The sequence below is a fragment of the Zeus faber genome (assembly GCF_960531495.2).
Source record: "Zeus faber genome assembly, chromosome: 3".
NCBI lineage: Eukaryota > Metazoa > Chordata > Actinopteri > Zeiformes > Zeidae > Zeus > Zeus faber.
This window is the reverse complement of record NC_137190.1, coordinates 8,760,601-8,775,270: the sequence shown is the minus strand read 5'-3', so window position 1 is coordinate 8,775,270 and position 14,670 is coordinate 8,760,601. Positions and strand designations below refer to the sequence as shown.

The 14,670-nt window shown below is 46.2% G+C and overlaps 1 protein-coding gene across 3 annotated transcripts in view; it reads left to right on the top strand.

Moving 5' to 3' along the window:
- Positions 1 to 13,832, top strand: part of garre1 (granule associated Rac and RHOG effector 1) — a 41,494-nt gene extending 27,662 nt beyond the window's left edge. For all 3 annotated transcript variants that reach the window (XM_079997710.1, XM_079997711.1, XM_079997709.1), the window contains 11 exons: positions 666 to 806; positions 970 to 1,065; positions 1,548 to 1,709; positions 2,213 to 2,371; positions 5,490 to 5,587; positions 5,866 to 5,991; positions 6,917 to 7,980; positions 9,215 to 9,380; positions 10,159 to 10,296; positions 10,667 to 10,739; positions 11,219 to 13,832. In XM_079997710.1, the coding sequence (XP_079853836.1) occupies positions 666 to 806; positions 970 to 1,065; positions 1,548 to 1,709; positions 2,213 to 2,371; positions 5,490 to 5,587; positions 5,866 to 5,991; positions 6,917 to 7,980; positions 9,215 to 9,380; positions 10,159 to 10,296; positions 10,667 to 10,739; positions 11,219 to 11,524 (2,529 nt within the window). In that variant the 3' untranslated portion in view covers positions 11,525 to 13,832. The remainder of the gene's footprint in view (positions 1 to 665; positions 807 to 969; positions 1,066 to 1,547; positions 1,710 to 2,212; positions 2,372 to 5,489; positions 5,588 to 5,865; positions 5,992 to 6,916; positions 7,981 to 9,214; positions 9,381 to 10,158; positions 10,297 to 10,666; positions 10,740 to 11,218) is intronic.
- The last annotated feature ends 838 nt before the right edge of the window (positions 13,833 to 14,670 follow it).

Below are 14,670 nucleotides of genomic sequence, written 5' to 3'. Positions count from 1 at the left end.
GTGGAATGGGCCTTGCTTGCTGGGGAGTTTAGACAGAGGGAGGCTACCGCTGGTCTATTTCAGCAGTTTTATAGCCTCAAAATAGTTTTTGAAATGGATAATGCCCCTTGGCCTCAGAACTTTGCAGCAATCCGGTTATATAAAAGAACAGTAGAACCAAAACAATCATTAACTTCCACACCACGTTTCCTTTCACTTTTCCCATAGACATTGGTATGTAATTGGCCATAACCCAAGTCCTTGTTAATTGGGGGGGGGGGGGGGGGTAAAAAGTACAAGACTGTATTAACCAGGATTCTTTCAAGGCAACTGCTAATTCTTGGTGCTGTTGATCCAACCAGGAGAGTTTCATGCTCATCCTAGTGCTTGAAATACTTGAATGACCTCTAATGTAACAGCAGTTATGGGGAAAAATATATTTTTAACCTTGGAAAACCATACATCTACATTACTTGATCAGTAATTGTGTGCATATTTTAGATGCTGCATTTGGCCATTGTTCGGTTCCTCACAATTCTTTTTAAAAGTCATTCATCCATAAATAGGATTAGTGAGTTTTATTTTTTATTTTTTTGCCAAACAGGAAATATCTTGACTCGGGGAAAGAATTCATTGAATCAATTTAGTGTTTCTGGCTGTACTCTGACCCGCTGATCTGCCTGCAGGCCACGGCCAGGCTGCGGGAGCGGGGCCGGGACGGCTGCCTGGCAGGCCTCCAGGTTCAGCAGCTCTTCTGCTCCAACAACACCTCCATCCCCGAGCACCAGCTCAAGGATCTCAACATGAAGATAGACAATGCTTTACAGGTAAACTCAGGCAACTCAGAATAAATGCAATGTTCCACGGCTGGTAACATTGCGATTCAAATACAAAAAAGAAAAAGGATTTCCCTCAGATACCATAAAAGAAGTGTGTGAAGTGTGTTTGCGGGCGTGTTTAAATTCTTTCCTCCCCATTCTCGCTGTCAAGGTTTATAAAGCTGCGTTAGAAAGCCTGGGCCACAGTGAGTATGCGCTGAAGGCTGGCTTTCACTTCAACCCCAAGTCTGTGGAGGCAGCATTACAGGTTAGATCCTTCAATACACTAGAATGACTGGAATAAAGATTCAATCCAATAAATGGTGTTTAGAGTTTACATTGTAGTGCTGGGTTAAAACAATTGATACTCTGAGATGATTCAATTCAAATTAAATTGTATTGTTTCTGTTTCGGTTTGAAAATGGTCATATTGATATTTTTTTCTGCTTAAAATAAACCGTAGTCTTGAGTCTTGATTTGTATTAGACTGAATTTGTTCTGTGAGATATTCTTTTAATGCCCATCAGAGGGTATACTGAGAAGTTGAAAGTAAAATGTAAATGTTTATAAAGTATATGAATTGTCCATATATCGATATAGAACGGTATCATGATCATAATATAATCAGATTTAATCAAATGATATCGGATTTAATCAAATCGTGATCATTTGTATTGAATCATGTGATCCTGCCCAATACCCAGCCATACCAGAAATGATTAAAGGTTGTGTTGTGTTGTGGTTGCGCAGGGCTGCTGCAGTGAGGCGGAGGCCCAGCAGGCTGGCAGAATGCAGACCACCCCTCAGCCCATCCAGTGCGAGCTGCCCACCATCCCGCTGCAAATTGGCTCCCATTTCCTCAAAGGCGTGTCCTTTAACGAGTCCGCAGCAGAGAACCTAAAACTGAAAACGGTACACCTCCACCCATCCTCCGGTCTCCTACCTGTCCTCCATCCTGTCCTCCATCCTCTGCCTGTTCTGACCTCCCGCTGCGGCTGGTTAGATTTATCCCTTTCCATGCTCTCTGACCAATAGGAAACTGTTAGATTAACAGTTCATAGAATCATCTAGTTTCTAATCTAACCTGTTTGTACTTAATACTTACCCCCGTGTACTTAATACTTACCCCCGCCCTGTACCAAATACATAGCACTTACCTGCAGTATTAACCTGCAATGCTTTAATGCAAAAATCAATCTTAAATTTTGTTAATACCTTTTAAAGAACTTTTGACTCATTTTGATTGTAACTCTTATGATATCTGCCGACACCCTGATGTCTTCCAATAGACACTGTCACTGTCACTGTACTGCGTGACAGCGACTAAAACAAGGCACCAGAGTGGGTCAAGCAAGGGAGCGGGAATAATGGACATCGCAGAGTTCTTGACGACTGGCATGCGCGTGTCTCCGCAGCACACCACGCTGCAGCTCATCAAGGAAGCTCTGGCCCAGAACGGGATGCCGCGCAGGGAGGATTCCCCCGTCACAGAGGTCCTCAACCAAGTGTGTCCCTCCAGCTGGAGAGGGGCCTGCAAGACCGCTGTCCAGCTGCTTTTCGCCCAGGCCGGACTGGTGAGTGGAAGGGTTTACACAGGAGGCCCCCGTGCAGCTGTGGAAAAGGCTGACCAAGCAGGTTTTTATTTTTCCTCCCGTCGAGTGTTTTGTAGCTGCAGGGGGTCGTGGTGGGGAGGTGTGGTGGGAGGGGCTGAGGCCTGTGTTTGTTCCTGGCTTTATGCGAAGGAATAGTGGTTCTTTTTGTTGGGACTAATCCTAACCCAGTAAGGATCCAGGTGAACGATCCGTGTTGAAGGTTAACAATAGAATGTTTTTATTGGGTCAAAATGACCCGTCTTTTTACAATTTTTATTAATAGGATTGTACATATTAATTAACTAGTGAATATTTAAAAAACAAATTCAGAAACAATGACTTGACATCGTCAAAAACACCTTAAAATAAGGATTTCCTAAAGTGTTTAGAGGATTCCAATATTTTGTTTTGGAAAAATAAAGCAAGAAAACAATTGTCTGGGTCATTCCGTCCGGTATTCTGGATTTTCCAGGACACAGCAGCCACTGTGGACAAAAGCGGTAGCGTTTCCTACTCTGTTACCCCGATTCTCCGGTCGCATGTTCATTTCTTATTGAAGAAAATAGTGAGCGATGTAGCGTTAGTTCTGGACAACAGCTGCTCCCCAGATGCATAGCAGTGGGGTATTAACGTTTGTCAGGCTGACCCGGTGGTAAGAGGTTAAAACATTTGTATTCATCGTATATAAATCGTCAATCTTATCAACGATGCTCTCATTTTCTTTTGTCGGTGACATGTAGGCGTGGAAAATAAAATCATGGAAACTGTGAATGACAAATGGAATGAAACACTTCGCAGTGCTTTTTTTAAGACTGTTTATCACCCTGAATACAAATGTCCTGGTACAATTGATTCTCTAGATCAGTGTTCACTGGAAAGACGAGGACATTTTGGAAATTTGAAAAACACTGCTCTAGAGGATTGAAGAATTGAGGATTGAAGTCCTCAAAATATACCTGCCTCTGTGGAATGACCCATAAAGAGATGAACATGATCATTGATGGGACTTTTTAAATTTTTTTAAATTTTTTTCCCAGACCATATCTTTCTACATGTATGTATTTTGTGTCCCAATTTGTTTTGGAGAACAGATGCTTCTTGGAGGGGGGCAAATATGCTGTCTGACACGCCTGCAAGGGCAGATCTATTTAGGCTACAATTAGAAGAAGAGGGTGACTTATTTACGCTGTGCGACGCCGATGCAAAGGGTTGACTGAAGTGTTTGAGCAGATTTATGTTGCCTTACCATTTTGGAATTTGTAAACGCCCACTTAGACGGTGTACTGGAGTGTAACCCTACGCCAATATCACTCCTCTGCTCAGAGAGGAGTGCAACCTCTCCTTTCGTGCGCCTGAGGCTTTTGTGGTTTGTAGGCCATTGTTTGGCCGCGGTGCAAGGGAGATGAGAAAGTATGTCAGCCTGCTTTGAGGGGCTGCCGAGAGGTGTAAGCAAACACTGTAGACACACAAAGGGGAAGGGAACATTCCTGGCAACATCTGGGGGAAGGATGGGCTCGCCTGGGCCGCTCAGCACACAGACACCCCCCCTCCACTCCCTTTCCTTAAACTAGAGTCACAGGGAGGAGCGGCGTTGTTTATGCTCCAGCGTTTAGTGTGTGTGTGTGTGTGTGTGTGTGTGTGTGTGTGTGTGTGTGTGTGTGTGTGTGTGTGTGTGTGTGTGTGTGTGTGTGTGTGTGTGTGTGTGTGTGTGTGTGTGTGTGTGTGTGTGTGTGTGTGTGTGTGTGTGTGTGGTCGGTCTTGAACGTTCCCAGCCAGCGCAGTGCTGACTGTACAACAAACCAGAGCTGATGGATGCTTTGCGTTAGCTCCTTATCTGCGCCCCCCTACTTAAGCCAAAATGGGTCTCGCAGCACACACTCGTCTCCTGAGTTTGCCTGTCGCACAAAGCACACACACGCACACTGTCATGCACTTAAATAAGTACACACATAGTGTCTCCCAAACCCTTGCACAAACAATGACACACACTATGCACACACTCATCCTGGCGCCCTTCCCAGCAGCATCAGTCTCCAGCGACTCCTTCCCATAATAAGTCATTACTCTATCATAGCATCCAGACACAGAGCAGTGTACTTCCATTCCGTTGCTGGTCGGTCCCTTCCCCTGCCCCTCCCTCCCGACCTCGTGACCCCGTCGGTGGCGTCTTGGGTCATGGCTGGCAGACCGCCTCGTCTTGATGTGTGCGCCTCTCCTACGGGACGGCTGGCAACCCAGGGATCCCGAGGATACACCTGCTGTACGTACAACAATAGGCAAACTTCCTGCTGTACAGGAAATGAGCTCCTCCCTCCCCCGTGACCCAGAGCCTGGGCTCTTTCAAAGAACTTGGAAAATGTACAACTAGCAGCAGACAAGCCAGACTGTTGTCTCTGCAGGCAGCGTGAGATGCTGAAACCAATCACCAAGATAATGCTGCACACATCTGCAGTGCATAACGTTTCTTCTCTGCCGAGCCCTTTGGTAGTTTAGCTGCAAACCAGTGGTTGCTTTGGACTAATCAGACCCTCCAGGATTTCTCCAATTTTTTGGGGAGGTCTGTGATTTTTTTATTTTTTGTTTTTTGTAAAATTGCAGGAATAAAAAGTCCATAAAACGAACGTTCAATTCCAAATAAATAAAGTGCTTACATTGCCAGTGGTGTAGGCTTCTCGAAGAAGGGCCGACACGTTCTAAGATGTCTGTTAATTTGACCATTAAATGCGCGAAAGATACAGAGATTTTGCAAAATGGGAAACTGTTGAAATTCATCAGCCATTTTGGGGCGTTGGCTATGTTAGTTTCCTGCCCTACGCCGTGCTCGGGGTCAGGGTTTACACGGAGGACAAATGCAATCTGTTTTTTGCTTTTGTCAGTCCCTTCCTTTTTTTGGAGAAAATGAACAAAGGTAGAAATGCATTTCAGATGTCTTTCTTGCGTAAACCCAAAATGGGGAACATACACACACACACACACACACACACACACACACACACACACACACACACACACACACACATTTCCTCGGCGAATGGACAGATTTGACTTTGTGAAGATATGCAGTGTTCTATCAGCACCTCCGCTGTGTGTGTCCCTGCAGGTGGTGGTTGACACGGCTCAGATTGAGAACAAGGAGGCTTACGCTCCTCAGATCACGCTGGAGGGCTCCAAGGTGCTGGTGCAGGTCCCTTCTACTTGGTGAGTACAGTGCCATGTGGCGGTTTCGCTTCTGAATAATACCTTATTGAATATACTTAACCGAGTGTACATGTATCAAGTATTTATTTACTGGTAGTTTTATCATCAATTCCACACGTCTTAAGTTGACAGTGAATTTAAGAACCTTTCAAACTGAAAACATTGCCAATGATCCTGATGCGTTACCACTTTTTTAACAGTGTACTGATAACATGAGATATAGAGATAATAGATATTGTGATGAGTCATTCAAGGTCTGTCCTGTTCTGTGCCTCGAGGTGTCTGAAGGAAGACCCTGCCACCATGTCCCTGCTCCAGCGCAGCCTGGACCCGGAGAAGACGCTGGGTCTGGTGGACGTTCTCTACACCGCGGTGTTTGACATCAACAGATGGAAGGAGCGGAAGTGAGTTCATGTTAATGTTGGATGCTAAAAAGTTTGAGGGGAAAAAAAGTTGATTTGTTATGGTTTTATGTTAAAAATGATTACGTTTTATCTTTTTCACTTAACATTTTGAGTAATATATACACTAAGATATATACAGAACATATAAAATATATACTGTAAACGCGTTAATTTATTGAAGCGAAACAACTGCTTCGTGTATAAAAAGAGATTCTGACAATCTGTCGTCTATACGTAGTTTAAAATTTCTCAAAGTATCTGTCGCTCCGTTGTCAACGGATGGCCGGCCGCCAGGGGGTGTAACATATTTCAGTTCTCTGTCATGACTCATAACACTCATATCTGGTGTTACCGGTAACACCAGACATTTTCAAGTCGATTCAAAGTTGTTTTCTCTGGAATATCGCACTAAATGTCTTAAATAAAAGCTGTGGTATGATATAAACGTTTTTTTTTTTGTTTTTTTTGTTTTTTTTTATTAATTGCATGGAGGCTCTTTGGTTGTTGTAGCCAGGAAGCAGATGGAGGATTTGGACGTGGTGGTCTCGCATGGCGCAGTTGGCGCAATTCTTCAGTTTAATATATTTTATTCCTTGAACGTCACCATAGCAACATATTGTCACACTTGTTTCGTACCTCCCCCTCAATCCCGCCTCGCCATTCAGAAAGTGCCTATACAAGTATTGATAACACGCTTAGTGCTTGACAAATTTGTTTTTTTTTAAATTTGATAAACGGAGGCGCTGATACGCGCAAATGAACTAAGGGGGTTTTATTTCTATATAAAAATAAAATTTATTAATTAATTTTAAAAAGCCAAAATAACTGGGGGGGCGGAGTGCAAGTAATGTAATCGTGTATGCCCGGAGCAATGGTCTATCACTTGTGTACAAGGTATAAGATGTTCGCCCCTCTCTCTCTGCAGGGAGCAAGCCTTGCCCACCATTCAGATGCAGCTGCAGCGGGACTCTGCAGACTACGGCGGCCAGGCTGATCTGCCCCCAGGCGGCAGCTCCAAGGCCTCGAGTGGCTTGCCCAAAACCATCTCCAAGCTCACTTCCAAGTTCACCAAGAAGGCCTCGTCCAACTCCGGCAGCGGCGGCAGCTACTCCATCCCCAACACTCCGTCTCGCAGCGCGCTGTCCGCCGGCAGCGCTGATGACAAGCCCAAGGGCCACAGCGACGGGAGGGTGCAGAGCATCCTGCAGATGGGGGGCCTGGCCTCGGGTCCGGACTCGGCCCAGCTCAACCAGACTGCCAACGGCTCGGCGCCCGACGATCAGGGGATGAACCTACCCACCGACCAGGAGATGCAGGATGTCATCGACTTCCTCTCAGGGTTCAACATGGGCAAGTCCCAGCAGGCCTCCCCGCTGGTGAAGAGGAGGAACTCGGTGGCGTCCGCCAACCCCGCTGAGCTGAAACCCCCCAGTGGAGCTCCGCCCACCTCCCAGACCGTCTCCCACGGCGTCCTGCAGCCTCCCGCTCAGCCCCAACCGCCGCTGCAGCAGGTGCCGAAGCAGCAACCACTGCCGCCGCAACCTCCACCCACGCAGCCTTCCCAGCAGCAGCAGCAGCAGCAGCAGCAGCAGCAGCAGCAGCAGCAGCAGCAGCCCCCCCCGCAGGCCCTGCAGTTCTACCAGCACCTCCTGCAACCCATCGCTCAGCAGCAACCACCCCCCCCTCCTGCCCAGCAGCCCTCACCCCAGCAGAGACTGCCCAGCAAGTGGCCGGTCGGATCTGGCCAGCAGGGCCCCCCGGCGGGGCTGTCCCCTCTGGGCCCCATCGGACAGTGGAACTCTCCAGGGCTCCCGGACCTGAGTTCGGACCTGTACAGCCTGGGCCTGGTCAGCACCTACATGGACAGCGTTATGTCAGAGATGCTGGGCCAGAAGCCTCAGGGCCCCCGCAACAACACCTGGCCCAACCGCGACCAGAGTGAGGGGGTGTTTGGAGTGCTGGGGGACACGCTGCCCTTTGACCCCGCAGGTGAGATCGGCTGTCGTTTCATATGTGTGAGGGTCTCCCATTAAAGTGCCAAGTAAAACGACAGAATAATGTGGATAGATATGCAGTGAACCTGGTGGGTGGTTAAGGTGAAGGGGGTCACCCTTCATACAAACTACAAACACAAACTGTAAACGAGACTCAAAATTATTGAAATTCTTAAGAACAAAGTAGCAATGGATTCGTACAACATCGACGTCACAACCACTTTTAATTTGGATAAAGATTCCAAAGACATACGGCAACATCATACGTGGTCCTGTCGGTCTAATTATCTTCGTCATCAGCGATTCCTTTTCCTGGGTGGGCAAGGTGGTTCATGGTTCCTGTTCCCATGGGATTAGTACAAGTGCAGAATATGGGTAATGACCAGCCGTGCTCCTCCATCATAACATTCATTATTCAGCCGATGGCTCTTCATTTACAGACTCTCAGTAAAGGAAGTTGGAGAGAGACGGTTTCGGCGGCGATTTGAATATTTCTTGTCTTGAGTATTTATATGGGAGGTTATGAATTGTGGATTCTTGTTTTAATGTGAGCAGCTAGTGGGAGCCTATGGATGATGTGTTATAAAACCCGACAATCACTCCAAGAAAGCTCAAGATGCCACCTAGACGGCCCATAGCCCATACAGCAAAGCACTCTGGGATGTCCTGTGTCTTCCGTACAGATGTGAGGTTTGAGTTGATGGGGGGAAAAAAAACAACTTGTGACAGCAGTGTTTTTGCCACTGGCTTTGAGATTGGAAGTTGAGAACGTGAGATTTGACAATTTAAAATAATTATGGAGCCAAAAGAGATCGCCCGAGTTCTTTAACTTTTGCATTTTCAATTTGTGGTCCAGGCTACCAAACAAAATCCTACCAGCCAACTATGACACCGAACCTCGAGTTAAAGACCACAAAGTCAAAACATGTAGGTCATAGGACACCAACAGCCATTTTTTCTCCCATGTGAGCAGCTGTGGCTGGAATTTGACGATTTATGTTGAATTTAGACTTGTGTGTGTTCCTATTTTTACAGTGCAGCGGGCCCTTTGGACCGGGGCCGGGGCTATTGTGTCGTGCTGACTTAGAGCCATTGTGATTTTTCTGCTACGGTAGACAGTCTGGCCGAACGCATCGGGCTCCGGGGCAAACCAAACCAAAACAAAATCAGAACAGCTGAGGAGGTGAAAATGACCGTCGTGCCCCCCCCCCTTTTTTTCCCACGTGCAGTTGGCTCCGACCCGGAGTTTGCGCGCTACGTCGCCGGGGTCAGCCAGGCCATGCAGCAGAAACGGCAGGTGCAGCACATCCGTCGCCCCAGCAACACCCGCAGCAACTGGCCCATCCCCGACGAGCAGCACCGGACCTGGTCGCACCCGGACTACTACAGCGAGGGGTGCGTGCCCGCGACCCCCTCCAACCTGCTGACTCGGCACGAATCCAAAAAAATTTAATCGGCAGAAAAATATATAAGAATGGTCCAAATCATCTCTCCCGACCGTTGTGCTATTTAACATTCAGCAACAAGTAAAAAGATTATAAATACAGGATATCAGATGAATAGTGACGTTTTTATTAAAGGTCCAAAACATTTCCACCCAAATGTTAATAACATTAAAGTTGAAAACTTCTCCAGAACTCTGTGCCACATTGCAGAGCGATGTCTTTCATCAATGGGACGCATGGCGCTGTGTGCTACTAGGGCGGAGTTTATGGCAGGAAGATAAATCCATTCAGGCCGATAATCACGGGACATTTTATGTAAAAATACATTGCTTCCAACTTTTCAGTTTGCATTACAAAAATATTCCACAAATTCAGTCTAATACAGGAAATGTTATATTTTGGTTAATTTGTTAGTGTGGTGCGAAATAAATGCCTAAAAACCTAAACTGGAAATCAAACATTTCAAACATTTCACAAACCGATTCAGAAGCGGAGACAAAATAATTGAATTGTTTGGTTCATTTCTTTCCTTCTTTTTAACCCAGCCCCGTTCGGCACGTGCCGTCGGCGCTCTCGAGCCCGGGGCACAAAACCGCGCGGAAACCACACCCTCCTCCTCCTCCTCCTCCTCCCCCCCCCGAACCGACACCCCGGTCTGACCCGGGACCCGTTGGCTCTGCGGCGTCGGAGCCCGTCTCTAACAGAACGCTCTTTTCCCGTCCCCGCAGCGAGGCGGTGACCGGCAGCTGGTCGGCCAACCAGGGCGACTCGGCCAGCTCCAGCGACGAGGCGTCCTCGGCCAACGGAGACAGCCTGTTCTCCATGTTCTCTGGACCCGACCTGGTAGCAGCCGTCAAGCAGAGAAGGTGATGGCGGCGACCTCCGTTGGCTTCTAGACGCAGAGAACACAAACCTTACCTCGACGGTTGTTTGTTTTCTCTTTCTCCAAAACGATTGGGCGGTTTAGGTATAAGGAATTATGAAAATATGGAGCCAACGATGCTTAGCAATGGTTTTGATAATTAAAAGTATTACTCCTTTTGAGTTTTATTTTTTTATTTAAAAAAAAAAGTATATAATAATAATAATGATAGGATAAAAAAAACAACAACAATAAAAACACTGAAGACGGCTTTCACAACAGAAAATGAGGGGCCCTCTCAGAACATTGCGACCGTCGTTGATGATGTCGTTCTTTGAATCTCAACGTTCTCTCCGCCGCCGATCTCTCCTCAGGAAACACAGCTGTGGCGAGCAGGAAGTCTGCACGCTGCCCTCGCCGCCGCTGCATCACATCGACGACAGCCAGGTAAACCAGACCGCCCCCCGCCCCCCCCCCCCGAAACGGGAGAGTTTGAACGCGCTTTTCAGGCGTCGACAGGGAGCGAACGTTGTTTGCAAACGCCAAGGAACGCACAGAGTGAATTCTGATCACCTTCACTTTGAGGAGATCGCAATCTTATCACATATTTCCACCCAAATTTGATGGTAATTTTAAGCCAATGTTGCAAATGTCGCGGGACATATAATGTGAATATGGTGAGTTTCCATAGGTTTGGTTGAAGTAACGCTCCGCCTTCCACCAGTGCTAAACATGTGATTCCAAGTTTTATTTGATGCTTCTATTAAAGTGGCAAAATAAAACGTACGGGGGGGCGGCGATACCGCAGCGAGGTTTCGGATCACGCCACCTGCCGTCCCTTGTTGATACTGCGCATTACGGTGCAGTGCATACCATAATAATAGTAGACCCTGATTTTGAAGCCCGTCCTCCCGCCTGCCCCACAGGACAGCAAAACCAAGACGTGGCCGCCCAAGGCGCCGTGGCAGCACTCGGCCCACTCCAGCGCGGTGCCCAATCCCAGCTCTTCCTTGTACCAGATGAACATCCCTCCGTCCTCCCAGTGGAGCGACACCATGCAGATGCTGCAGTCCCCGGTGTGGTCCGCCGCCGGCGACTGCCCCCCGCCCGCCGGCCTCTCCTCCGGCTTCCCCTTCACCCAGCAGCAGCAGCAGCACAAACCCATCAGCAAGGGCTTCAAATCCTTCCCGGTCAAACACGAGCACCGCCCGTCGTACCTCCACCAGTACTGACCCCCGCCCGACGCCCCGGGCGACCTGCGGCAGAGCATCCCGGTCGAGGCAGTCCTCGCGTTAGAACAGGGGTTCCCAAACGTGGTGGTGGCGAGGACCTGCCCCAACCCCCCCCCCCCCCCTCCGAAAAATAAGTACATCAATAAATGTTCATTATCTGCCTAAATGTAACTGTTGTGTGGAGCGTAAAATGAGGCTACACGAGTGTTCCATCTGAAACCCTGCTGACTAAAATTTAAAATCTTGACGACAAAAATAAAAAGTTTTTTGTGGTTTGTGTCCTGTTAGAAAACAACAATAATAACAAATGTAAAACACAATATTTCAACTCTAATTGAATGAATGAAAGATGTGTTCGTCATAGGATTTGCGTCTTTTATGAGCCGGGTTTAACGGGGACGTGGTGGTTGCGCAGTGTCAAACCAGACGCGACATCCACCCCAAAGCCGGCTCACAAACGGCGCAAAAAAACAAAATAAAATTAAAATTATACCTTTATTGGTGATGGGGAAAAAATGATATTCTAATAAACCGTAAAACAAACAAACCAAAAAAATTGATTAAAAAAAATAAATAACTTTTGCTGTCGACCCTGCAGCAAAATCATTATACTTCCTATATATATATAGATTTTTTTTCTTTGGGGTAGAAATTTACAACCGTTGGGGGGCCGTGAGGTTTGGGAATCCCTGCGTTATATCTAATATTTCAGTGTTCAGAGCCCGGACGCGCACGCAGGCGCACACACACACACACGCTCGACCTTTTCTATCTTTCTATATTTTTCCAACGTCCCCGTTTGGTGAAGGAGACATTTTGAAGCCGACGTGTTTCCACTTCGGCATCGGTTCCCCTTTGCGCTTGTTGTTTCCCCGTCTGCTCAGCTGGAGGCGCACACGGCCGCCGCCCACCTTGTTCCTGCAGCTGAGAGTGTGTGTGTCTGTGTGTGTGTGTGTGTCTGTGTCTGTGTGTGTGTGTGAGTGAAGCGGGAGCTATTAGAGGGCCCAGGCCGGAGCGGCTCCAGCTCTGCCTCGTACTATATGATGATACTGTGTCTACAGAGCTGTAACTGCCAAATCTCATGCAAGATGACCCAGAGTACAGCTTCCACCTACTGTTTCATAGCTTGTAAATTACTGAAGTTGAAATATAAATATTTAGTTCTTTTTATTAAGAGGCTTTGAGCAGGCTCAGCATAAATATAAGTTGTCACAGAGGTGTAATTTGAGAGAAGTACACTACTTTTTCAACCGCTGACAAAAAGTCAAAGAGTTATAGCAGTAACTATGTGCCATGTTGGTATTGATAGCACTTGCAGAATATTATTTTCCAACCAAAGCGTTGTTCAGAAGACAAACGGTGCTGGAGAGACCGGAGGTGGTCGGAGATTATAGCGTTGATAGACAGTGAAGTTACAAGCCCTATTTGAATTGAATAGCTTTAGGGACATGTCTTGATGACCAGGAGGCAAGTTCTTTTGCTCTTCCCTAATTGGCGTTTTGCTTCGGATTGAACACTAACTCCTGAAAACCTAACTTTTGTTCCATTTAAAAATAAAATATTTTTCTTGTACAAATATTGACAGTATTAATCTTATTTTTGTATTTTTCTTACATGTTATACCATTACTGTATGTTAGTATACTATAGGCATATGACATAAAACGTTAACACTCCCCTCCCCCCCTGGAGAAGAAGCACACAGTTTGGTTTTTTTTCTTACCGACAGAGTTGAGCGACACCATTTATCTAAAGGTTACCAAATATGCCATTCTAAACACTAAAACCATTATTGTGTGATGAGGGTATTTTTGAATCCTTGTTTTTTGGGTTTCTATGGCGATGGGCTGTATTTAAGGGCCCGGAATGTTAACCTTTTGTGATGTTTGCGGATGCCAATGTTGCCTGTATTTATGAAATGACACCCATGTTTTCTGAAAACTAACATACTTACCATGTTTACAAAGAATTGTTTGCTGTATATACATATAAATATATATATATATCTTTTTATAGTTAATGTGCTTTGCACAATCAAGATAGGGTTTGTTGCTTTTTGTCTGTGTTAACTCCCAAACTGTTGCAGGCTTTTTTAAAGACATTGTTTAAGACCTTGGACTGTAACTGTTAGCATTTCTCAGCTGTGTCAAATGGTTTACTAGTGGCTTCTACAAAAAAAGTGTTGCCCTGTTAGATGATATGAAGGGGGCTGCTTGGCTTATGTTGCTTATTGTTCTTTTGAGCTGGCAACTGAATCTTTCCAAGTGTACCAGCAATGCAAAAAAAAAATTAATAAAAAAATTTAGCAATTTAAATAGTTTGTCATCGACTTGAACCACACACTCCCCCACTCAGCGACACCCGTTTGAATGACGAGGCTCCATTATTTATTTATTTTTTTAATTCAAAGACATGCAAGAGCTGCAAGTCAACTCTGATTTGAAATGTGTTCTCACCGGTGAATAAGGAGGCACCGATATCCCCGATAATGCAGCGATCACTATAACGTCATGTTCACCTGCCTGGCTGCTCACTTGTCACACTTTGACTCAGACGATGATGCTTCCTCTAAAAACCTGCAGTCCAGAACCACCATGCCCTTAGAGCTCCGGGCTACTGTGTGTGTTTTGTGTGGAGCTTGCATGGATGCCTTCCAATTCCACTTCCCCGGAGTGCAGTGCATCCACTACAAGCTGTTTATTTTCAAACGAGAACCTGTCATTAAGGGGCAATAATGTGCATTTCCTGCTTAGACTGGAGATACCAAATGATGCCACTACTTATTTTATAGTTTGAAACGTATTTTCTTTCTTAGATTTTTCAAGCAAAAACAACCGATTATTGGCAACCGTCAACAGAAGAGGAAACTACGAGCCTATTGAATCTGTCGAGGACGTACAATGTGAAACCACACAAGTAGTTTCAGAACGATGCTTCACCTGCTTATTTCCGCTGTATTTCAGTTTATTGTTGCCGACACCAAAAAATACTGATATTGTGGGAATAGTTTTAACAATTCATCCCCCATTTACCATGTCCTCACATTAGCAGCTGTGAAGCCCCGATAACAGATGTTTAACAGAGAATTCAAAGTAATACACTCAGGCATGATTTGGAAAACAGACTGGAAAAAAGGGAGCTGGGAAG